General features: G+C 42.5%; 2 protein-coding genes and 1 long non-coding RNA gene across 8 annotated transcripts in view; 1 reads left to right on the top strand and 2 right to left on the bottom strand.

The window, feature by feature from the left end:
• On the top strand, positions 1 to 20248 carry armc2 (armadillo repeat containing 2). Of its 4 annotated transcripts, none has more exons than XM_074616541.1 (18): positions 1 to 175; positions 1533 to 1820; positions 1912 to 1984; positions 2308 to 2473; positions 2994 to 3093; positions 7536 to 7600; positions 8246 to 8356; positions 9369 to 9553; positions 9664 to 9766; positions 10115 to 10329; positions 10997 to 11142; positions 12232 to 12331; positions 14408 to 14738; positions 16314 to 16436; positions 16569 to 16682; positions 17348 to 17480; positions 18348 to 18502; positions 18694 to 20248. In XM_074616541.1, exons 2-18 carry the CDS (start codon positions 1609 to 1611, stop codon positions 18825 to 18827), a joined length of 2466 nt encoding a protein of 821 aa, XP_074472642.1. In that variant the 5' UTR covers positions 1 to 175; positions 1533 to 1608; the 3' UTR covers positions 18828 to 20248. The 4 variants fall into 4 exon arrangements, with proteins under 4 accessions (XP_074472642.1, XP_074472640.1, XP_074472641.1 ...); XM_074616539.1 differs by having other exon boundaries at positions 2988 to 3093; XM_074616540.1 differs by having other exon boundaries at positions 2 to 175; positions 7533 to 7600.
• Positions 2216 to 5861, bottom strand: LOC141756646 (uncharacterized). Of its 2 annotated transcripts, XR_012591502.1 has the most exons (3): positions 4292 to 4371; positions 3771 to 3958; positions 2216 to 2452 (listed from the first exon to the last, which is right to left on the bottom strand). It is a non-coding gene; the product is annotated as an uncharacterized LOC141756646 (long non-coding RNA). The 2 variants fall into 2 exon arrangements; XR_012591501.1 differs by lacking the exon at positions 2216 to 2452 and having other exon boundaries at positions 3665 to 3958; positions 4292 to 5861.
• The window catches only part of sesn1 (sestrin 1), a 61534-nt gene continuing 55716 nt past the window's right edge, over positions 19520 to 25337 (bottom strand). For both annotated transcript variants that reach the window (XM_074616542.1, XM_074616543.1), the window contains 8 exons: positions 24621 to 24686; positions 24324 to 24524; positions 24032 to 24214; positions 23517 to 23753; positions 23102 to 23356; positions 22820 to 23010; positions 22332 to 22476; positions 19520 to 22232 (listed from right to left, as the gene is read on the bottom strand). In XM_074616542.1, coding sequence (XP_074472643.1) covers positions 22146 to 22232; positions 22332 to 22476; positions 22820 to 23010; positions 23102 to 23356; positions 23517 to 23753; positions 24032 to 24214; positions 24324 to 24524; positions 24621 to 24686 — 1365 coding nt within the window. In that variant the 3' untranslated portion in view covers positions 19520 to 22145. The remainder of the gene's footprint in view (positions 22233 to 22331; positions 22477 to 22819; positions 23011 to 23101; positions 23357 to 23516; positions 23754 to 24031; positions 24215 to 24323; positions 24525 to 24620; positions 24687 to 25337) is intronic.

Raw genomic sequence — 25337 nt, 5'->3', positions numbered from 1 at the left:
CTCGTGCACGTGACTTCCTCGGGGCTAGTTGAGGCAAAGCTGTAAAACTTGACAGTTTTTCAGCTAATTTCAGGTGTTTTTGATTGTTTTGTTTTGACTTTTGGAAGCCGAGTTTAAGATCTGAGGTAATAACTGTCCCGAATATCACCCACAGAGGATTTTAACCGGGTTAACGGTAAGTTTTCTAGCTTTATTTACTTGTTTACTCTCACTTTTTGGGGATGCTTTCATTCAAACCCCGCTTTTTGCTTTCAAACTCTTCCTGTTTCTCTAATTTAACAGTTAGGTACACTTACTACAGATGATTTACAGATTTTAAACTGCTCTTAGGGGATTAATAAACAGTTTAGCTCGGTTTATTGGATGTTAAGGTTGTTTTGTTTCGTGGGGTTTGTTGTCCAAGCTACCACAGCGGCATATGGTCACCATGGAGACGGAGCGGCATAGGGTCACCATGGAGACGGAGCGTGAACGCGCAGGGGGACTTCTCATGCACTCACACATAAAGTCAACAAATTCAATTCAAACAACTTTATTAATCCCTCTAGGGGCAATTGGCTTGGAACAGCCTGTACATAAAAACATATATAAAACATAGTGACACACAACAACAACAACAACAACAACAACAATATATGTAAGCTAAAAAATATATAAGACAGGACCCAAAAGTTGACAAATTCACTAAATGTAATGAGTAGAGGGTTGTACTGCTGGGATAATGGGAAACTATTTTGATAATTGACTAACCATTTTAGTTTTACTCAGATTAATTGATAATGAAAATAATCTCAATCAATTATTTATATAGCACCTTTCGAACAAATCAAATGCACTTCAAAGTGCTTTACAAGCGATTGACAGATACATTGACAAATGTTATAATGATCAACAGTTACTCAAAGTAGTAAAATGTTGATAAAACAAAATGAGTAAAATAGAGTATAAAATAGTATAAATAATAAAACCACTAAAAATGTAAAACCCTACATGAAAGCCAGATTAAATAGATTGGTTTTTAGTTTACGTTTAAAAATATCAATATTTTCAGCTCTTCTCAGATCCTCAGATCCAGTGGCTTGGAGCGTAATGGTTTGAAAACAGCATCACAAAATCTTTTAGCTCTGCTTTGTGGAACAACTAAAAGAGAAGAACAAGAGAATCAGAGAGGTCTTCCTGGTTCATAAACCAAAAGCATTTGGTTTCTGCAGCTCTAAATGCAATCGTGTAGTATATATTATAATACTAGCATGGGCTATTCTGCTGCATAATGAATGATACTTTAGATATTTGTTTTGATAATACTTCCATTACTTAAGATTTAATGCAGGACTTTTATTTTCAATAGAGTCATGTTACGTTGTAGTATTGCAACTTTTACTTATTCAACGGGATCTGGATACCTCTTTCATCATTGCTTGCCATGCTTCAAACATTATTCATTGCAACCTCAGATGTATTTAACACCTGTTTATTTTCTGTTCTGGCAGTAATCTATTTTTTTTTTTATATTTCCAACTGTTTCCCATCAGTGAGACACCCTGTATCCACCTGCATAATTAAATCAAACCACTGAGGTAATTTGCAGACTGTCTTGGCAAATGTCACATGGAGAGAAAACAGGAGATCTGCAGCCCGTTCGTTCCACGGCGCAACAGCACTGGGAGGAAAACGAGTGCAGAAATAGTCAGCGAAGCCAGACAGTCCCTGCGAGTCCAGTCCACCCAGCGACCGTTCACTCCCAGAGATGGACACCGGCAACTTTTTGAAAAGAGCTCTGTACGTGCCGACCGGGACAGCAGACCTCCATCTGCCTTTAGGTTAGTCACAAACTCAGGTTTTCAGGTTCTGAAGGGTCACATGTAACTTGTAGAAGTAAAGAGAGTAAAGAGATTTCTTTCCACTTTTCAGCCTTCATGCTCAAAATTTTGATGCTCCGGACTCCAGGCCAAGTTCAGGGACTCGCCTCTCTCCTCTGGACCATGTCAGTTCCCTCACACACACACCTATATATAGTAGTTCAAATCATTCAAATTAAGGTGGTATTCGTTGTAAGCTCAGGGACCTATTTGCATCTTTTAATATGAGTATTACCATGAAAACTGAAAAATAGGATAAGGAGTATACACGCCTCTGTACACCAACATGAGAGCTTATCCGGTTTTAATAAATGGGATTATAATGTTAATATATGAAATCAGATTAACCAAAATAATAGGATCTTTGTGGACATGCGTAGTTAAATTTGTGGATTCAAGTTCTGGCTCATTGTTCACACCATCCACTAATATGTTTGTGTGGTACCAGAAGCCAAAGTTTCCAGTCCCCTGTGATGCTGAGGATCCATTCAAGGCCTTCCCCAAACCCCCCACTGACCCACTGGAAGGGAAGAGGGGGCTGCCAGGGGCGCGGGCACGCCTCCTTCGGGCTGGATCGCTCACAATGTTGGCTCCTGTAGAGGGACAAAAAGATGGTAAGGACGGAAAAAAGGGAGAAAAGATGGTAAATAAAAGTAATTATTATAATCCATGTTGCGCTTACAATAAAATGCTATTAAGAGAAGGTATTACGGTGCATTTGTGCTCTGTATATTTCACCCGTTGCATCCCTGTAAATCTTCTGTGCACGCACTAGTGCAAGAGCAGTTTCCTCAAAGGGAAATGAATGGAGCCATTCACATGCTGACATTATACCTGATTTACATTCTCTGCGGTTGTTCTGGGTGAAAAACGTGATTTACTGCTGCTGTTTTGAGTGGGAAATGAGTCTCTCTCTCTCTCTCTCTCTCTTGAACCTCGTCTCGCGAATCTGCTCCGCTATTTAGAGCAATGAAATAGATGAGGATGTTCAAAAGGATTGACTGATTTGGAAATCTTTGAGTAAATGTGCATAATACAGTATGTGATTGTGTACAAAATTGAAACTTAAGCTACAAACGTTATAGCAGCAACCTGTAAATATCTTCTTGCCACATCCTGTGTGTCCAGGCCCAGGACAAAAGCAGCTGTCAGCTAAACGGCTCCCCAGCACAGACCACACCGAGGTCTGCAGTAGTCCTCATAAACCTGGCCCACGCAGAACAGCAAGTGAAAGGTATGCTTTCTATCCCTCTGTTTGACTTGCAAGATCTGTCCTCTCTTGTCTGCCCCCCCACCCCGACCCAGCCTCTCCTGCGCCCGCTTTTTGACCAAAGTGACAGTACGACAATGACCTGAGGATTTATAGGCACACTAGAGGTTGCAGTGGTAGCCATTACAAGACGGAGTTGATTGTGCCTTCCATTTTTGCCTTTTGTCAAATCCTCCTCCTTGCTTTCTTACCTCTTTGCATTGCCCCAGTTGTCAAATTCACAGAGTTTAATGTCTTGTTGTGTTCCTTTTTTAGTCTACAACTTATCCAGACTACCAAGAAGAGAAAGTCCAAACAGGAAATACCTTAGTAAAGCTGACATCATCATACTGGTTTGTGTTTTGTGCTGCGCTATGTCCAACCCATGACCCGAATGTTTTATTTTTTAAAGAATTTTTAGGGCTCATTTATTGCCTTCATTAGAGCAGCTGGAGAATGACAGAAAAGGGGGGAAGAGAGAGGGGACAACACACAGCAAAACACCCTTGATCCAAATGTTAACAAAAATTAAAAGTTAGAACAGGCCTGAAAACTGCTCTCAAATTGATCTTTTATATTGTACAGGCACCAACATTAGACAAACTCAAATCTAGGGTAAGTTGCTAGTTTTATTTTACATACATTCAGCTACCATCACTGACCGCTGAATATATGAAGTTTAGTTAGACCAGCCATGGGGTGTGTTTTAGGTGCAAACTAATTTGTGAGGGCTGGAGTCTAGGGACACCAAATATCAGACATGATGAGGCACCAGAGTTCAGGACAGTGAGCCAGCAGATTCCACCAACGAGGGACATGAACTTCCCCTTTAACATCGTCACGTGGTGGTCTGTATTAGATAAACAAACAAAGAAAGATGTAACATAAAATATCATGCATTTACTCATCGTAACCATCTCAATTATCAAACTCAAAATACCAACAGATTCCTTAGGTTTTTTAGTTTTATATGATACCAGTATCTTTACTCTTTAAAACTGAGCCTGATACAACCTAGTGGCTTTAAAACAAATTTGCTTTAACGCTTTATCGCGTCAACTCTGACAGCCCTAATTATATTCAAACACCAACAATACATCAGTTAAACTCTGGAATCAATCATAAGTTGGACTAGACAAACGCATGGCATCGTCAAACTGATAAACCTTGAAGACTAACTCACTTTATACGCCCTTGACAAGCACAAGGGAACACAGGTCTGGTGTGTGGCAGAGCAAACAGAGTAATGATTCTCCTCCTAGTTATAGGAGCGCTGATTGAGGGCAGATTGAGCTCACCTGTGTCGAGTCTGTGGCTCCTCCCAGAGCTCATCAGGCTCATGGAAAACATGGGAGACTTTCAATAGCGTCACGAATAGATCGAACAAATTCTTCAACTCGACCCCATTTTAAACCCTCTTATACTTTACTGTCCACTATATCTTGGTCACGGTGAAATCCAGCTTCATAACCCAGTGAAACTGCCTCTATCTGTCATTACTATCACGTGTCATCTTTTACACCTTCACAGTGCAGAAAGGCTAAAAGCTTTACTTTTTTCTGCCGACCTCATCAGCCGTGTGTCAGCACGAGGGGCATAATTCTGGGCGTGAGGTCGGGGGGGGCTGTCGTTACAATCCATCCGCCTATCGATTGGGTGGGGTAGCTGGGGCTGTAGAGGGGGGACAGACCATAAAACACTTTTACAGGAAATCTGGCCCGCAGCACAACCTCCTCCCTCACAAAGCCGAGTTAACACGCAATGTTTGTGTAACTTGTTGCTGACAAAGAGAAGTCCCCAGAGATGAGACTTCTTGATCGGTGTTAGGTCAGAGTTTTTGAAGCAATGAACTACATAAAAGGTGCATTCGACGGAGACAAACAAAGTGAAAATCACAGAGATAGTCGAGCCAGAAGTGCACTGACTACAAGTGGAAATAGACGCAGCATGACAGATTAATATGATGAGTTGGATGAGATATAAAGATAGGGAAGATTAGACATCCACTAGCTTCTTTTTCTCCAATAAGCCGGAGCTTTATAGCTCCAAATGGCTCTCTATTAGATTTGGGTGCCCATCTGGGTAAGGCTGGCAGCAGCGTGTGTTGTGACTGCAGTGCACTGGCCAGGCCTAAGACAGGGATGAGGTCATGTCTCGGAGAATGCAGTATCACACAAAGAGGCCTTATTATCAGGCTCTTAATCCTATCATACAGAGCCAAAGCCCGCTCGCTGACATTCACTGCAACATGCCTCGGCCAGCGCTCCCTGCTGCATATATGCCCCGTGTGCCAGCTCATACCAATCACTGAAATCCCCTTCAAAGTGAGAGTCACACCCGCGTACTGTGTGTTAATGCTAATGTCATCGATGGTGATGCTCCGATGGAATGAAAAGGAGACATTTTTACAATAGCTAGGGCCATTTTCTGTCTCATACCTGTCAGCAAGGAACCGTGAAATAAAGCTCACTTGAGTGTAAAAGCTCAATAAGCTGAGAGTCAGCCTTTTGTGCTAATGTCACTGCAGACGCTTCAGAGTCCTGATAACGTAATAATAATAATAATGTGTGTCTTTGACAGGAGTGAGTACACTTTTCCATATTTTCACTCTTTTGTGTGGGACTTGTGAAGTAAATCTTGCAGTTATAGCAGCGACGAGGATGACTCACCGTGATGCTTGTGTTTATCTATTTATTAATAGCTGTTTTCTCAGTTGGTCAGGTAGTAATTAGTCATAAGCAGTTGGTGAAGAAGTACTCCGATTTGTTTACTTAAGTAAAGTAAGTAAGTAAGTAAAAGTCATTCCCTTAAAATCTTACTTAAGTAAAAGTACAGAGGTTTTATGATCAAAATGTACTTAAAGTATAAAAAGTAAAAGTACTTACTTACTTAAATGATATATTATTATATTTATATTATATATATTATATTAGTAGTTTAGTTCAGTGGTTCCCAACCCTGGAGTCAGACTCCACAGGGTCACAAAATTCATCTGAGGGATCGTGAGATGCTTAATCAGGTAGAAAAGAAAAAACAAAGTTTTAATGTGTAAGGGATAATGTACAGCGAGTCGGTCATTGTCGTGAAATAAACCCCGACAGGTCTTGCGTCGCCCCGAGGGGTTTATTTCACAACAATGACCAGCTAGCTTTACATTATCCCACTTATTATATGGCTACTTACTTAAGAAATCAATAATTTGACCCAAAAACGGTCCGCCAGAGTTCGACATCAGATCTGCGCCCATAGCAACGGTCTGTTATACATAGCAACGGTCTGCTATAAAGAAATAACACACCGTAGAGCGCCGTGATTGCCCAATCAGAATCGAGTATTCAACAAAGCTGTGTAATAGTTATATATAATATTTATATTTTGAACTTTTCACTAATCTTTTATTTTTAGTGAAATGTTGGAGGATATGATCTCTTTGGGATTCAAATAGTTATTTAAATCAAACTGTTTTAAAAATTTGGGGGTCCAAAATAGAGCAATTACTGGTTTACTTTTTAACAAATTGTATTTCATAAACTGATCATATGTTTGGTTTAACTAGTAACTATATCGGTCAAATAAATGTAGTGGAGTAAAAAGTACAATATTTCCCACTGAAATGTAGTGGAGTAGCATAAAATGGAAATAGTCAAGTAAAGTACACATACCTCAAAATTGTACTTAAATACAGGACTCGAGTAAAAGTGCTTATAGTTACTTTCCACCACTGGTCATAAGACACACTACCTGTCGTGTTTCACAGACTTCATTGCAGCATTGAGCCTCTTTGTGTGACTTGACAGTGACATGCATATAGAGTTAGATGCAACGGTGACATGCAGAGAGGGCAAGCCACAACACATAGCAGAGCATGACAAGGGGTGTGTGGGTTTCTGTGAGCGCTTTACGGTTACTGCACAGAGGCGGTAAAAGGCTGTAGAGAAACGGCTCACAGTGACAAAGCATGAACAGCTTAAACCAGACTGCCCACAAAGCTGAGATCTTAGTTCCTGTCTGTTGGGGGAGTGCAGTTTGTGATGCACAACGGGCACAGACACAAATATTCACACAGAAACTTACGAGCAGTCACGCACAAACAGACACACATTTATCTGCACGAGTGTAATGTACATACACGCACATTAACAGCACCTGTACACAACGCTCAACCTCTGCTGCAACAGGGACACCTAGTGGCCCTTGATGAAAATACACCTGTAGCTGACAGAATATAAAGTCAGCAACTTTTTATGGATTCTTTGACACAATTTCATCCTTTTAAATATTTCATTTTTCTTTCAGTTTATTATTATTTAAATGTCTCCCAAAGTCAATTAAATGAAACTAAACAAGTCACATACTGTATGTCTCATCTCCAAAATGTGATGTAACAAGACTCTTTGTGTTTTTGTGTTTCTTTGTGCCAACAGTAGAATAAAGCAGCCCAGTGTTGACTCAGACGTTAGACTCACAGGGTGCAGAGCAGGACGGAGAGCAGGTTTGTCCAGATACACTAAATTAACCTCTTTTATTTTACATATTTAACACAAACATTTTGTACTGCATTTGAAACAAAAACACAACTTTTCCTATTATACCATTCAACCATTCAGTGACTTTACTTTTCTAAGCTGTCCAACTAAAAGCAACCCAAGTGTGCCTAAATATAATAAGACTTGTTGTTTCACCAGCAATATAGACACACCTCTCTCCCCGTAACTGAACACCCCCTTTTTGAGTGTCAAACTTTGATTGGGGTGTTGTTGCTAAGAGCCTAATTTCCACCACGAGAGGCAGCCAGCCAATAGCTGAGAGAGCTGTTGGTTTGGGCAACCACAGTTTCCTGCATCACACCAAGCAAAGGGGGGTATGCAAATGTTCAGCAAAAAAATGTGCATGGCGTGTGAGAGGTTGCAGACATTTGCACACGTGTTTTCATCACAAATGCCCACACGCCAACTATTTCAGCACAGAAATCAGAGGAAGTGTAACTGTGGATGGTGACCTTTCATTGTGGCATCAAACTTCCTGCCGTTTTATTTTAAGACGGTGAACTTGTGAACCGTTGCTTTGACGCTCGTGTTCACTGTCTGCGTTTGGATGTGGTAATTGGCTAACTGCAATTTCTCTCTGCACATTTCAGAGCCGGGGAATGAAGACAACAGCACCACAAGCACAGAGGAGGATGCAGAGTCACTGGTGTGGAATAATGTGATTGCTCCTCTTCTCCAACAACTAGAGAGTGTGGCTGCAGGTAGTGTGGTCAATGCAATAAGAAAACCCACTAAAAAAGTGCAAACATGTGACATGCATTAGTTTTGAGATCCATTCGTGTGACCCAAAGAGTTTCTGTCACCAACTTCACTTATCAATATTACATTTTCCCTTTTTGGTTGAAGAAAGTTAATCTAAAATGTAATGTGGGTGCAGTGATACTGGCCTTTTTTTTATTAAAGGTAAGCTTCTCATTTCTCTATTTCTTATTACATTTTCAACCAGCAGGTTTTTAGCATTGGCAGATAGTCATGCTGCACAAAGTCTCACAAAATGAAAACGCGCTGTCATTTCAACCACTGAAGAAAGGCAAACAAACTAGTGATATGTTTGGCATCCATGCCGAATTGTCTTAGTCTGAAACTGCAGTCTGGCAGCCATGAAATGAAATCTATGGCTGTAAATATTTTAACACTCTACAAATTTAATGGAAAATTTATTTGAAAGATAAATATTAAATATTTATTGTACCGAGTGCCTTCTGGCTCATGCATAAAACACCTTTCAGATTCAGTGGGAAATTGCAGTGAAGAAGTGTTGAGTGTGAGACTGCAGCCAGTCTTTTTTAGAAATGGCCAAACCCTGTTCTTTATGCAGGGAAAACATTTATTTTACCTCAAAAACAAGGAAAAGACTCCACCCTTTCTCTTCCTCTGCGTCAAGATCGGAGCTGCCTGTTGCAGGAATTGTTCCCCTGCATTCGACCATTGAGCTTAGAAAAGGGAGGAGAATGTTATTTTACTGCTGACCGATGCATTATTGATGTTGAGGATTTAACCTCAAGTTCTTCATGCAAATGATAAATGTACACCATGCAGTAGAGCCCAAAGATATTGCACATGCATACCACAACATCTGTATTTATAGGGACACACACTTGCCAACACACACACAAGTGGGTGTTTTCTTTTTGGGTTGTTTGCTTTCCCTGTGAATGTTTGACATGTTTGCCCTGAATTTGACATCATTTTCTGTTTTCCCTGCGATGCCAGGCAGCTCCGAGGGCTCGGTGGACCGTCTGTGTGATTTGTGTGACGGTCTCCACGGCGCCTTGGCAGAAGCGGACATGCTCGGCCGACGCTGTAAGAGGAGGTCAGGGATACTTCGAACGCTGTTCCGCCTCATCGACCTCAACTCGGCCCAGCTCAACCTGCACATCGCCAAGCTCTGCCTCGCTGTGAGTTGTCTGGGTCTGACCGGGTGGCAACGTGTCTGCCACTTAGTCACTATCACAAGGGCATCCAGGGACGCTTAACACAAACGTTTTTTTTGCTTTTCTCTCTCCAGCTGTGTGTCAGTGGAAACAACCTGCTCAACATCTGTAAGCTCATCTTCCAGATCAGCCGCAGTGAAAGCAACGACATCCTCTTCCAGCACAACTCCATCATAGGTGAACACTATTCTGGGTCACGATGATCTAGCTTAGGTTTCCTATTCTGTTCTATATTCTAACGTATATGCAAGTAAAGAACACAAACTTATTCTTTATGTGTTTGTTGGCTGATGTAGATTCCCCCGTTATTAGATAAAAATGTTTTTGTTTATGTCTGCTATATGAGCTGCTCCAAGAGCGTAATGTTCTCTGCTGGCCTAGAGTGATTTTTGTATCTGTCAGAGAAGCCAGTATTTCAATTTAGCATGTTTCCTTAATCTCTGATGACATATCATGGTCATTTTATGATTTATTACAGTAAATGTATTACATATTGGTCCTTTAACATTCGATTTCTTTGTCTAGACTCGTTTCTGGGCGTTTTGAGCAAAGAGGATGTGTCCTCATCTGGAGAAGCTCTGCTCTACTGTGTTGGGACTCTGAAATTCCTCTCAGGAAACGGTGCGATCCTCAGACTCCTGCTGGACAAGAACTGTGTCGGTGTGGCTCAGAAACTCATCCAGAGGCTCCGCGCGGCAGACGACGCCAACTTCACTGTAGCAGGACACATCCTTGTGCAGGTGTGCCAGACTTAACACTGCTGAGAGAGTTTTAAAATGCGGAAACTTGAAGCATCTACTCCTGCTCGCAAAATAACACACATACTTTCTCAACAGTTGTACAAAGTCAATATAAAGGAACACAATGTTAAATGTTCTTCTTCATGTGTTTGTTGGCTGATGTAGATTTTCCCGCTATTAGACAAAAATGTTTTTGTTTATGTCTGCTGTATGAGCTGCTCCAAGAGCGTAATGTTCTCTGCTGGCCTGCTTGCCACTTCAGTCTAACACACACCCTGCTACACTCTTCCGAAAATGATTGCTGCTAACCGCATAAGTCGGCCCAAGCAAACATCTTGAGCCAGCGCTTCATTTGATATCTAACTCAACTCATTATGCTATTATAGGAGGGAAAATAAGCCGACTATAACTTTCCAGAGCTTTCAGTGTTGCCGTGTGTTGGAAATGACTGTTTCCCTCCTGTGATAGAATGATTTATGTCCATACTGAATAGTTTCCGGTGGCTCCGCTGTATGGCGTCCTGTACGGGCCGGCAGCCAGCCTTAATGAGCCACAATAGCACAACTCTTGACACACTGGCCTAAATAGAAACGCTCAGATAAAGTATTAATGTACATTACTTCTTGCTATCGCACCCCTCTCTTTGTCTGCCCTATGACCTCTGTAGCTGACAGCGACCTTGAGGAACCTTGCAGATCACGCTGATTCCCGTCCACTCTTCGTCTCCTTCTCTATACTACCTGAGCTCTGTCTGGTGCTGCGTCATCACCACAAAGACCCGGACATCTGCACCAACATTTCCAGAATATACAGGTATCACACATACTCTTCTGTAAAGATAATGTCTTCCTTATTTCTTCCTGCTTCTCTCCCCAGCTCACGAACATTAACCATCATAACCTGTCATCAAAACAGGCCATCATTCAGCTCTCACCCTCTCTTCTCTGTTTTCCTGTCTAACTCCAGCAGTCAATCCGCTTTCTTTTTTCCTCCAACATGGAGTCTTTGTTTGTAGTCGGGTCTCACAAAACAAGAGTCTCCAGAGAAACACAGCATTTGTCAGAGGGGATGTCATTAGACATCTGTTTTTGCCTATGCCGTTACAAAAACACTCAAGGTAGTGACGCAGCTGAGCTCTCTTTTGCCAGTTGGTGTGATGAATAGTTTAACTTCTTCAGTATAGAGTTCTGAATGTACAACTGAGTTTAAATGTGAAGACCTGCATGCAAAGAAAAAAACAACTACATGTGCAGTTTAAAGTAAAGTTAAAGTTAGAAACACAGTTCCTTGTGTGAACCTGCTCACCCAGAGTTAGACACTAAACAACTACACCAGTAAGGTGCTTTTAAGTCACACAAGCTGCTAGCAAATAGGCAAAAAGCATTTCCAAGGGTAGACTAATCCAACATAGGCTAAAACTGTGGCTTATGTGACTGAATATGAAGGTACTGGGAAAGAAAATACATACTTTAGTTTAAAGGGAGACAATGCAACTAGAGAAGTTGCCAGGCAGCTGTACTCTTAACCTTTTGGCCATGGGAGAAAGGTTCGGTGTTAAACCATGCACAGGGCTTGGGGCACCGAAGTCACCCGATCACCCCATCTTCTCGGCTCTGACAGCAGGCCTCTTACCACTAATAACACCTGATCTCAATACCTCCACCAAACAGAGTGCAATGACTCGAATGATGCTCTAATCTTCAGTTTTGCGCTTCAGGTCTCATGAGTACCTCGTCAGTTTTAGAAGTGTTTTTCCAATATAGCCCAAGACAATGAAAGCATTGAAAGGTAGATCCCAGGCCTACATATCCATTAGCTGGAGTGTTGTTTTAATATCTCCATATTTAGTCAGCATAGCGGAGCAGTCAGTCAGTGGTATTTGTTGTCCCCTCTCTCCCTCAGTAAACTCTCCTCTTACTCGGAGTGCCGCCTCGCTCTGGCCCAGACCCCCGACTGCTACCAACTATTTTTAGAACTGCTGAGCAAACATCACCAAAAACAGGTGAGTCCACCAGCCTCCTCTTCTGTGTGTGTGTGTGTGAGTGGGAAGTGAAGACAGGCTTTTCCGGTGCTGCTGATGTAATCCGCTAAGCATGTTTGCCCTAAGAGCAAGTTGTTTATGTACCTCAAGTCCAAGCACATTTACAGGACATTGTGTCCATCTGCACATAGCGTCCGTCCCTCTTCCTCGCGTGTGTTTTGACATTTAATCATCCCAGGAGGGGCTGAGTGAGTCAAGGAAAGGGGCAGAGGGAGGGAGGAGGAAAGGAAACAAAATAAATGAGGTGAGCTGGAGCAGATACTACAGTAGAGGTGATACAGAGGTGGAGGGGAGGAGTGATAGACATGAGGAGGAGGAGTAGAAGAAAAGGGTGGGACTTTGGCAATCATACATGACTGACATGTGTTCTTAATCTCAATAGGAATAAACACACACCCACGCCGACAAATACACACACACACACACACTGAACAGTAATACATGTAATAAGCACCCAGTCCTGGGACGGCCCGTGCTGTCCTCATCCCAACGCCCCTGGACGTTTATGGGAGAAAATAAAAGCTCACCTGTTCTTCATGTTATTTACTAAGTAGAGTCGGGATACAAGGGTGACGCACGGGGTGTCATTTGTCACCTTTTTCTCGGTACAGGTGCGATAACTCATTAAAAAGAGAGGGCGTAGTTACCCTCAAACATGTCTAAACAGCTATGAGCCCTCTGGGGGACACAAGGGACACTGACAATGGTGCTACTTGACAGGACAGGCTCACTGGGCTGCAGGTGAGGCGGCTGCTGATCTTCAGATTGTAAATTAAATCTCAGGATCGAATGTTGTTTTTCATCTTCTTTCCAGAAACAATATATTTTTTTATTCAAATATACTGTAAATATATTTATATACTATATTTACTCTATAACCCTGAAGCATCAACATTTGCTGGTTTCAGCTTTTTCTCTATTTTGTATCATTGTAAAGTGAATATCTTTGGTTTCTGGACTGTTGATCGGACAAAACAAGATATCTGAATACATGTACTGTGGGAAATTATACTCGGCATTTTTTGCTACTTTCTGACTCTAACAGATACTCAACAATCAATTGATTAATCCAAAAAATAATCTGCAGATAATAGATAATGAAATAAATATTTAGTTGCATCCCTAAAATATAAAAAAAACAAGTACAAACTACAAACACGCACAAAGTTTATGTCCTATACCAGAGGTGTGGACTTGAGTCACATGACTTGGACTCGTGTCAGACTTGAGTGACGAATTTGACTTAAGACCCGACTCGAAAAAATCAAAAAAAGACTTGCAACTCGACTTGGACTCTAACATCAGTGACTCGTGACTTCACTTTAACCTTTTGCCTTGAAATTACTTGATACCCGCCCCCAAGCCCAAAGTTAAAAAAAATATGTTATTTAAAACTTGTGTGCACAAAGACAATCAACTGCCTGTACTGGAGGTGACTCCGACAGCGTCTGAGATGTTGGGTTTATTTACTTTTTGGGAGATCCTTTATTGATTTGTTTGGGAAGAGGATTTACTCGTAGGGGTAAATAACTGAACTGAACAAACTGAATTTATATCTTGTGTTTGCTGCTGAATCCCTGAAAAGTGGTGTTTTTTTTTGTTGAACTATGGACTCTTTATTATTGTGACTTACATTTATTTATCTTACACTTAACTCCCCAGATCCACTTTGTTTGAACTCTACTTGTTAAAATGGCATTACATTTGGTGAAGAGCGCATTATGACTTGTTTATGACTCGAAGCTCAAAGTTTAGGACTTGGGACTTGAGTGCAAAGACTTGAGAGTTACTTGCAAAACAATGACTTGGCCCCACCTCTGTCCGATACTATCTACATCCTATTTATCTCTAGCACTGAATAAAATGCTGCACGAGAAGAAGAGGATCAGTTGAGTCATGTTTGAAGTAATTTTTCCAACACAGTCTGGCCTTTCAGACACATTTGCAGTAGAAAGAAACGTCTGGTTTGCAGAAAGTAAAATAATTGCATAAAGATAAAGGTTAACCACTACAGTGCTCCCCATCGTTCTCCCACAGGACCTCGTCGTGCGCCTTCTGTTCACCCTCGGGAACCTCACGGCCAAAAGCGAGGAGGCTCGGCAGGAGCTTTTTCAGTGTGATGGCTGCATGGACACATTGCTGCAACTGTACGACGCCTACCAGCGCAGAGACGGCTCACCACAAACACACCCACAGAAAGGTCCCCCTTCACCCAGACGGCCTCAGGCGCCTCCAGTGAGTGTGCAGGAGGGTGAGGATGTGCTGGTGAAGCTGGTCAGGGTGTTGGCCAACATGTGCATCCACCCGGCTGTGGGTCCAGCTCTGGCTGCCAACACAACCTGCGTTCAGCTGCTGATGGAGACACTGGGTGAGCAGGAGGAACTCGTCCTCCTCATGTTAGTCAGTTTTTAAGTTCTCAGATTTACAGTTGTAAAGTTTCTAACGTTTCGTGTCGCACAAAGGCAGCAGTGTGTGAAAATCTGTAGTTCCGACTAGTTTAAAAATAGATGTTCAATGCATCGTAAGTACAGTATCTGCAAACCACTTCCCTTGTGCTGGGAACAAGACATGACTTTGGTCGAAAACACACTCCTCATTTGTCTGCTCATTCCATCGCACGCTCTCCTTTCAGTACTCTCTGTTCGATTCGCAGCAGCACATCCTCTTTTGGTTTACCTGTTGTTGAAGTGTGACAGAGCGAAGCGCCTCACTGCATGAGCAGGATGTTCTGTCACATCTCACAGACGACTTGGTTTGTGTGTGTGAAATTCTCCCATGTGGTTAGATGGTTTCAGGACAGGTTGATCTGAGACGCAGATGGGTGTGAAACTCTCGATTTCTCTGCTGCATGCCTCCTACACACACTCCACGGCAGTTGGGAGAGAAAATTAAGTAAACACAAACAAAACAGAGGTCAAACTAGTGGAAAAAAATGACAAACTATAGAGGGGCGATGCCAGAGAGTAAGACGGGAAGTAAATGACGTAAGTGAAGACAGAAACTGAGCAAATGAAGGAGATGATGGAGCAGCTGGAAACAGCAAACAAAATCTCAGTAGAGGATGAAAGAGCCGGGTTGGCTGATCCATGTCCTGTTATGATCAAGTTCATAACAGGCAGTGCTGCTTTACATTACAGAGCTGTGAGGGGGGGCCACAACAAAGCAGCATTTCCAGTCAGAAACAGAAACAGAATTCAGTGTGACACAGACGCCGCTTGACACCGACCGCAATATCCGCGATTTATGACCGAGCACACGACATCTGCTTCTATATCAGGAGCAGACTCGGTTTCCAGGCCGCTCACGATGTCATGGCTTGCATCGGGTCACGTTGACCTTTGTATGCCAGCTCGCGATCAAACCCAAAACCACAGATAACAGCTACTTTTATGATAAATGTCACAGTGTCACATCAGTCTGGCCGAACTGTAATACGCAAAAAGATTGTTGACTGTATTCCTGCATGTATTTATCATATTTAAATAGTTCTTTTTATCTGCAAATTACTGATTAACTATTAATCATTTACATTTACATAGCAACCCAGTTTACACAATCCATGTTGCAGTTGTTTTATGGATTAATAATCTACCCTCACTTTATCTTCTCCTCTTCATCAACATAAAAGGAAGCAAAGCTTTCACCTGGATTCACCTGGTTAGTCATTAAAAGGGAAAGAGCAGTTTATTTTGAGTTCTGCGTGTATTCTTTACAAGGAAATGTAATTATAATTTCTCACATTATGCTGAGACTAGTCACCAGAATAAGGTTATAGTGGTCAGTAATATGTGAAAAGGCTGCTCCTATTGACTGTGCATTGAGGATGCTCCCTCTATTGGCTGCATTTTAAACAGAAAAAAAACATTTACTATAAGATTTCTATTAGTAATGATGTTAATTCAAGGTTCCTTTTTTGTTTTTTACATGTGTGTTTGTGACACAGAGCTGAGGTCTGCGCAGGAGAGCGGGGAGCTGCTGGTGAATGTGGCCGCCACCATCAACAACCTGTCCTTCTACCAGGAGGACAGCTCTGTGCTCAGAGACAGTCAGCTCACCATGGCCAAGTGTAAGACTGACACATCTTAATGTAGAAATGAAAAATAAAAACTATGAATGAAAAGAAAATTAATTTCCGTCCCCCCTTCTACTCCTCCATTTCTCTCTTTTCCTCTGCTCACTCTTTCTTTTTCTACTTCAGTGATGTTGAAGTTGGTGCTCAGCTCCAGTATGGAAGCCATGCTCGAGGCCACCCGTGTTTATGGAAATCTGTCACAGTCCAAGGATGTACGGGACTTCATCATGCAAAACAAAGGTATATATGATGGATACAAACACCAACAGACAGGTTGCGTCCAAAACTCCATACTAATCTGCTATTTAGTACGCTAAAACAGTATGAGAGATCTTTTTAGCATGTCTGAAACCTTAGTATGAAACCAGTAGTACACAAATTGCATACTATTTCTGGTGAAATATTACAGTATGTAACTGGACACTATGGTGGCATAATTATCCCACAATGCAATGCGGTAGTGATGACCGTTGATGGACAGCTCTGTAACGTCAATAACGCTTCAATTTAAGTGTAAGTATAAGATTTCACTTTGCTAGGTGTAAGTTTTTAAATGAGTTCAGACTTTATGATTCACACAAACCATCATTTGGTCACATGAGGTAATGAAATAGGTCTTATATGTAAATATGCATAAATCATATCATCCAAGCACAGAGCTTAACAGAAGAATACTGAGTACTTAGACACAGCGTGCCCCGTACAGTACGCATCTCCTCATGCTGTTGTGTCATGTTTAGGCTGGACTTATCTGCAAGGCCAGCTACACTCAGTATAAACATGCCTGCTGACTCTGGTGATAGCTGCCCTCTTATCTTTGACCTGCTATGTCTTCGTCCGCTCCCTCACATCATCATCATCCTCTTTCTCTGCTCTCTCTCTCTCTCTCTCTCTCTCTTCCTCAGTGCACCACTTTGTAGTGACGCTGCTCGACTCTAAAAGCACTGAGATGTGTTTTTCAGCCTGCGGGATCCTCACCAACCTGGCTCTGGACCCTCCCAACAGGGTCAGGCTCTCAGAGGAGGGGGCTGCTGCCAAGTAAGGACTAATGCACTAGTGCCCCATTTCAACCACACAAACTTTCCCCCTAGAACTAGGGAACCTTTTGAGGAACTCATTGCGTTTCAACCGCAGGGACCAGGGTCTAAATAAAGGTCCGGGAACATTTTCCGGTGCCTTTTAAACCCCCAAAAAGGCCCTGGTCGGGGGTAGTACTTTCTGAAAGTACAGGAACTTTTGGGGTGGGGTTTGCAGACAACAAAAGGGCTGAAGGAACCTTTTAACTCCTTGAAAAGTAGTCCCTGGACTGAAATTAATGTAAAATGTAAAATGAATGTTGAACTATTCCTTTAATATCAAACTGAGCTAATGCTTTCTGAGGTTTTTTGGCAAAGGTAGCATCCTGTTTGCAACAGAGAGTAAACGTTTTTGGGGGAAATATGGTTTTCATTTTGACAAACACGAGCAAAACAACTCCACTGACATGAACAAGATGCTACTAATCATCTCATCAACTTGATGTTATTTGTTTACAGTAGTGATTCACGTAAATTAAGTTATAATTACTGATTTGTCAATTTAGACTAATATGGCAACTCGAAGAGGAACAAATACTGTGAAATGCTCTTCTAGGAAAAACTTCTCACTTCCAAAAGAGAGCGTTGTTTGAACATTTGAATTCTTACTTCCCTTCTCACACACACACACACACACACACACACACACACACACACACACACACACACACACACACACACACACTCACACAATCCTCTTTCAGATATGGGTCCAATGAAGTGGAGCTAATGCCCACAAACCTGCCGGTCATGTGAATCCCTCTCCCTCGAGTCACACGATGTGTATCCGTGTGTGTGTGTGTGTGTGTGTGTGTGTGTGTGTTACCAGGCTTGTGGACTGTCTGAAAGACTTGGGACCAGGTGATTGGCAGCTGGCGGGCCAGGTCTGTCAGGCATTGTGGAACCTGATCTGCGGCGGCTCAGAGACGCTGCCGGACACACAGGAGAGAGAGTCACTGCTGGAGATCCTCAGCACATACTCAGGTTGGTGCACACAGTCGTATTACTAATCCTTACATAACAAGGGAGGGAGACGTGCTGGAAAGAACACGCACAGCGGCCCTCAGGGGAAAGGGAGGGACACACATGTTCCCACTATCACGAACATGATACCTCCACGGTCACATCTGGGAGCGCTCTCATCCTCTGTCCACTCTGTGTGATTCATTCCTTAGATGAAGAGGAGGCTCTGAAGTGGATAGAGAATGAAGATATGAGGGACTTCCACAAGGCATGCTGGGAGTTGGAGTTCCTACCTGTAGCTCAAAAACTGATGAAGACGCTCCAGCCTCCGGACCGGACAGCCTGACGAACTGGGACATAAAGGGACACAGTGGGAGTTAATAAGAGTTTCATGTTGTCATGGAAACCTTAGCATTGTAACTATAAAAACACTTACCTCCAGTGGGTTTTAAAGGTGGCTGTAAGGGTTTGTAGTTTCCTTTTTCACAGAGAAAGCCTTTAAAAAAATTCATGAATCTACAAACTTTTTACAGCGGGTTTTTAGGCCTACAGATGGTCTGCGTGTCATATTCAAAACAATAGATTTAAGGTCGCTGATAAAGGTTATTATGCTAAATATAAGAAGCAGGGTGTTAAAATATATATGTGTGGGTGTGAAAATTACCAGATTTTCTTTCTCAATTCTGTATACTTTATAATCTATTTTCTTGTTCACTCCTCATCTTATCAATACCAACAGCTATATTTTTTACTTTTATTTTTATAATTTGTAGCATTTTTTATGCACTTTAATTCCCATAAAGCTTGAAGAAGCCTTCACGTGTACAGGGATAATTTAAGACAAGCTCTTTGCACATTTATATAACAGACTTGATCTGTTTTGTCAGCTCGCTGTGTTGTAAAGGTTCTTTTACGATAATGTAGTCTTGAAAACAGATGACTGACCCGGGATTGACCTCGTGAGCAAATCTTTTACTGTCTGTGGATTGTGTGACATTGGAACTTGTACACAATAAATCAGAGGAAAGTGGAAAAACATTTTTTTTTTGCTTCTCAAAGCCTTTATTATTACACAGATATGGGCCCAGGCAGTGCTTACAAGTTACACCAAGTAGCCTAAAAGTACAGCATTTTCAAAATCACATCGTTATTACATCGAAACAAATCAGAAACGGCACTTAATGTAAAAACCCTCGTCGTCAACTCCCCCCTATCAGTTTTCACACAATAGTGACCTTAAAACAACCACAAGACAAGCCGATGCTTCAAAAATCTCTAAACGATTCATTAGCCAGAGCTAATAACAAACATTGTTCTCTACGTTGAAGTTGATATGAAAGACAGTTGGCTGGCTGATATCAAGATGTTTCCTATTTATTATATCGTCTGGGAAAAGCCACTGAAATGTGAAGGCAGTTTGGTCAGCGGGGGTAACACCTGGAAACACGCTGAACTTCAATCTCATCCGGGAAGTGATGGATTTTTCCCGGTGAGGTGTGACGTGAAAAGAGAGAAGAGGTCTCATTGGAGTTCCCCGTTATCTCGATCCGAATGTTGGTCAGGAGCAAAGAGAAACTTTGACCTTGATCGCACCACAGGGATATTACCTGGTTCCCAGTGAGTCACACACTTCTCACAGTAAAATTAAATTCACGTGAAAGTCCCTGGACCGTACTGTTGATGAAGTCAGCTTTATTATCAAACAGCTGATTGTACTTTGGAACATGGTGATCTTCATGAGTCATCTATGGGTTATTTAGTTTCCTATACTTGTGCAACTGAACAGTGGGAGTGAGCTGATTGTGCTGACTGTTTGATTCCTGAATTGCGTCGGCCTCCACACATCTAATACAATCTCTTTATAATGAAGTCAAATTGTTTAGGAGAAAACTACGAATGATACACAACAATTTAACATCAGAGTTTATTTTTTTTTTCCATCTTTTTCATATAATTTCATATAAAAAAAAGTGTCAGTAACTGACATCAGTCAGAAGTTTGAAAGAAAAAAAAACCTCCTCTTCCTCTCAAACCACTTCCAAATGTACCATTCCTTTATCGCCCTCCTCCTCCTCATCACTCATTCATCTGTCTCTCAATCCACCCTCAGAAGAATGCAGTACTTTACTGGTTTTAGTAAACAAAAAACAAAAACAGCAGAGGTTTCACGCCTCTGTTCAAAATAAAAAATAAAAAGCTGCTTTTGCACTGGTTAGATTTCCCCAGCAGGGAAAATAAGCACAGCTACAACCTTTTGCGTTCGACAGCTACTCGACCGCAGTCGGCCCTGTGTGGGCCCGCCGGGTCCCCGAGCAATGGGGATGCGGCGGCCCGGAAAGAGTCTCTGCTCATCAAAGAGCACTTCTTATATGTTTTATAGAGAAAAACAGAAGAGGTATTCATTTACTGGTAAATTCACAATCCAAAAGCTTCGAAAGTGTTAGGGTGACCAGGCAGCTGGGATAAGCGGAAGACAGATACGGTGTGGTTAGGGCAACCGGAAGCAAATCCCTCCTGGAAAACCTGGTTTCTAACTTTCTTTTTGATTAGCTTTTTTTTTTTTTTCTTATTTTTCCCCATTACCAGAAAAATAAAAGACATCATCATCATCATCAACAACAAATGATAAACAGTTATCTCACAATAACAGAGCTACAGCAGAAGCAAGAAGTCTTTTCCTTCAAAGTGCCTCGCTTTTTTTTTCTTTTTTTTTTGACACATGAAATTCAAAACTTTTTTTTTCCGTGAAACACACACACAAACATTCACACCTCAGTCGTCATGAACACATCCACACGTTTACAGTCAAACTCAAAAAAAGGGGCTCAGACAGTGTTCTTTGAGTTTCTTTCCACACCTCTCTCTGGTTTTCACACACTCCTCGGATTAGCTTACATTGACGTTTGGGATGTGGGTGGGGGACAGGAGGGGGGGGGGGGTAATGCAGTGGATTTCTAATGGATAGGGGCTTCGGGGGTATAATGGGGGTGATTTGGGGATCAATATGACCCCGCTGAATACAACATGGGAGCAGCAGCATCAGCACGTATGCACACTGTGCTGGATAGTTCAGGCACACGTAAAAAAAAAAAAACGTTAATGCTTCCATCTCCAGTTACCACTAACAGCAACCACATCGACAACAACATCCCTTAATACAAAAAATGAAATAAAAAGATATCAAAGAAACTAAACAAATATAACAGTGAATCAAAGTGCAGACTGTTTCTGGCTGCACAGCTTTTCTGGGGGGTTTTCTGTGGGTCTTCACTCTACCAGGAGACAGAAGAGATACGCTGGAATACTGAAACATCGTCCTGGACGCCTTCCCTCCTCCGGTGTCAGTGCTCACAAACTCCCCAGCAGGGCAGGAGTTTGCTCCAGGCTGCCCTCTCTTGGTCAGTTTTGGCACTGCAGGCAACATGAAAGTGTATCCACTTGTAGTTTGAGATGACGTTTCTTCAACATTTCATTTGTTCTGATCCTCTTCTCAACATCCGTCCAACAAGCACCGTCACAACCCAGGGCTTCTCACGTCTCTTCCACTTTTTTTTTTTTGTTGAATCCCCCCCCCCTTTGATTTTTTTTTCTTTTCTTGAAGTGTCCCATAATGAGCAACGACAATGACAGTAAAAAGACAACGATAAAAACGCCAAAAAGCACTTCATGTCATGTAGCGGGTGATCGCTCTCAGAGCGTATAACAGTTCTGCCTGCATTCGCGCTTCCATAAGAAGCAGATTAACGTGGACCTGCGGGAGAAAAGGAGACGGTTATTAAAACACTGCACATTAAGCAATACTTTAAGCAATAGCTGCTGCACATCAGGCTGGGCTGGATCAGGATCTTACCTTCTCGGAGTGCTGAAACTGCCTCCAGAAGCTCTCATACATTCGTTTGGTGGTCTTCTCAGGACTACACACCATAGTCTTAATATAGATCTTAAAGCTACGGTCCAGAAGCTGGTTTATCTCCCCATAATCATAGTCGTCATACCTGCAGAACACAGAGAAACACAGTGTTAGTGGTGACTGAGCACACAGTATAAAATAAATAGGTTAACGTGATGCTAACGCAGTAACGCAAATCGATGTTTCGAAGGTTGTAGCGGGCATCATATGAATCTAGAAAACCTAAGGAATCCATTGGTACCAACCATGTCATACTAGCTTGTCATTGTTTTGTGTTCTTAATTGATTTCCAGTAATAAATATTTACATAATTTGCATAAAACAAGCATATTTGCCCACTCCCGTGTTGATAAGAGTATTAAATACCCCTTTAATGTACATTTTGAACAGATAAAAAATGTCAAAATAAAAAGTATCCAGCGACTGACCTGATGCCGAACATGCAGTGGATGTAGTTCCAGATGGCCCTGCGCAGCATACTGGTGTCCACATCCTTGTGTGTCGCCATGGTGTTGTAGGTCAGATTGTAGGCCATCTGAAACTTCTCGTCCAGCATCTGACCCACATCAGGGTACAGTCTGTTGACCAGAGAGAAGCCGTGATCCTCCCAGCTGTAGTCCTGGAGATAAGAGAAATAGGAAGTCAGTAACAGTCATATCTTTTTTAGTGTGCACTGTGCACTCTCTATGCAGATTGTGTTTGATCTCTACCTGCACTCTGAACGTGGGCACATGCTCCCCCCTCCTGGAGAAGTCCTTGTAGCCATAGCTGGGGTCCTCGAAGTGTCGGGAGATGTCTCTGGAGGGGACGCACTCCTCGTCCTCCGCCGTGACCACCAGCATGCTCTCGGTCTTCTCCCGCTCGAAGCGAGTCGCCATCTCCTCCTGGCTCGCCTCCTCGTCGTCGCGGCACTCCTGCAGCTGCTTCATGCGCTCCATCAGCACCTCCACCTCGCCGCACATCTCCTACGGAAACAAAGAGTAAGACGTACAGTTAGGAAAGAGTCCCACAAGAAGCATCAACACACAGGATGCTAAGTGCAGGGATTATACCTGCTGCCTGAAGTTTCACACACTAGTATGAAAACCCTCTCTAGCTCACTGAACACCATCCTTTACCACTCACCTGGTCGCCAAACAGATCGTCGTGGTGAATAGCATGACCGTTCCCATTGGCGATGTCACAGACGCAGTACTGGCTGACGGAGGGGGGTCTGAAGGTGTGTCCGCCGTCGCAGTGGATCTCAGGCGTGATGCCACAGCCGAAGGTGAACGAGGCGAGGGAGTGGTAGTGTGTGAGGAGGACCACGGCGTGGATTAGCTCCGCGAGGGACCAGCTGTGCTCCTCCGCCTTCAGAAGACGCTGGGAAAAATAAAAAAGGGAAAATAAAGTGAGCCAAATAATGACTTCAATATCACTGACCTTTTAGGAAGTGGGAAAATATGTTTTCAGCCTTCCTAACCAATTTATTGTCTCTTCGTTTTCCACCCCCTCCCCTCCGTCTCTACACCTCTACTGCTACAACCCCGTCCAAGTTATGCAGCTGCAGCTGAACTCCAGCCTCCACCCATGATCTGAGCCTGTTACGTAACACTTTTCATGTCCACCCTCCAGACCCGTGTGTGCCCGTCCTCTCTCACCTCGATGTGTTCCTTGGTGAGAAGCCACGGCCGGTGTGCCAGGATTTTGTTGAGCTCTCCGAGCTGCTGCAGCTTCTGCGGGGCTTCGTCCAGGCCGTTCAGCCACTTGGGATCACCCCCGACCTGGAGGAAGTCATTCACGTGGAGGTTGACCAAGTAGGAACACTGGTGTCTAGCTGCCGCCTGCGAGGATCAGAGGAGAATGAGATATATATATATATATAACCACAAGATATTTAACAGCTTGACAGTTAAATGAGGCATGGATCTGATATCAGAGGCATGACCATACCATGATGCCGATGTAGTGTCGGTAGTGCAAAGACAGGGGTCCGTCCATCTGCAGCAGGTAGTGCTGCGTCCGGAGAAAACTCCCCAGGTACTGCGGGTGGAAGCCCATCACCAGAGAAATGTTGTCGAGGCGACCGAGGGCTGCAAACGCATCCTCGAATATCGACTGTGTCCTGGCGTCCACTTTACTGACTTGAAGAATCTAAACAGAAACAGAAAAAAAATCAATAAATAAAGAGGTTTCTTACATAAATGAGAAGTGAAAAGTGAGTTAAAAGTCTCTGGTGAGATTACAAACCTCTTTTTCAGGGATAAATCTGCTTGGTCCGTTTCCTAAGGGTCTTGGGATCCTTACTCCCAAGTCCTAAAAAGACACGAAAAAGAAGAAAACATGCTCTTTAAATACCAGAGACCAGAGGAGAGCACAGGAGAAATGAGAAGTGATGATCGCAGGAAAACGGTCACTGTGTTGCTTCACCACCAGTGTGAGAAATCAGAGTGGCTTTGTTTGTCTGACACCAGTAAGGATCCTTACTGGGGTTTTTTTTATTATTAAAGAACAAAACACTGTAACTTGCACTTTGCTAATGTATATAGTGGGTTATTCTATGTTTTTAATTTAGATTTGCTAGTTGTCAGGTATATTTATAGTGTATTCCAATATTCTTTGGATATATTTCTTTAGTGTTCCTGTGCATTGCCTGGATAACCTGCTGCTGTAACACAATCATTTTCCCAATTTGTGATCAATAAAGTACATCTATCAATAGAAAAAAAACAGTAAAAATGTGATTTAAATGTTTTCTCTATTGTGGAAGCAACAAATAACTAATAGAAGAGTCACAATATATGAATGCATAAAAATCACAATTAACTCCTTTCATAATTAATGAGAAATCCAAACACACACTTTGCCTTCATACAAAATTAACCCCCAATAAGAAGCCCCCTTTCATTGCCTCTATTATATGTCCTGTAACTTTCCGCTGCTTGTCGAGACATGTCTCCTACATGT

This window comes from Sebastes fasciatus, chromosome 18 (genome assembly GCF_043250625.1).
Source record: "Sebastes fasciatus isolate fSebFas1 chromosome 18, fSebFas1.pri, whole genome shotgun sequence".
In the NCBI taxonomy this organism is placed as follows: Eukaryota; Metazoa; Chordata; class Actinopteri; order Perciformes; family Sebastidae; genus Sebastes; species Sebastes fasciatus.
Note: the sequence above shows the minus strand (reverse complement) of the source record. Positions and strands in the feature narration are given on the sequence as shown.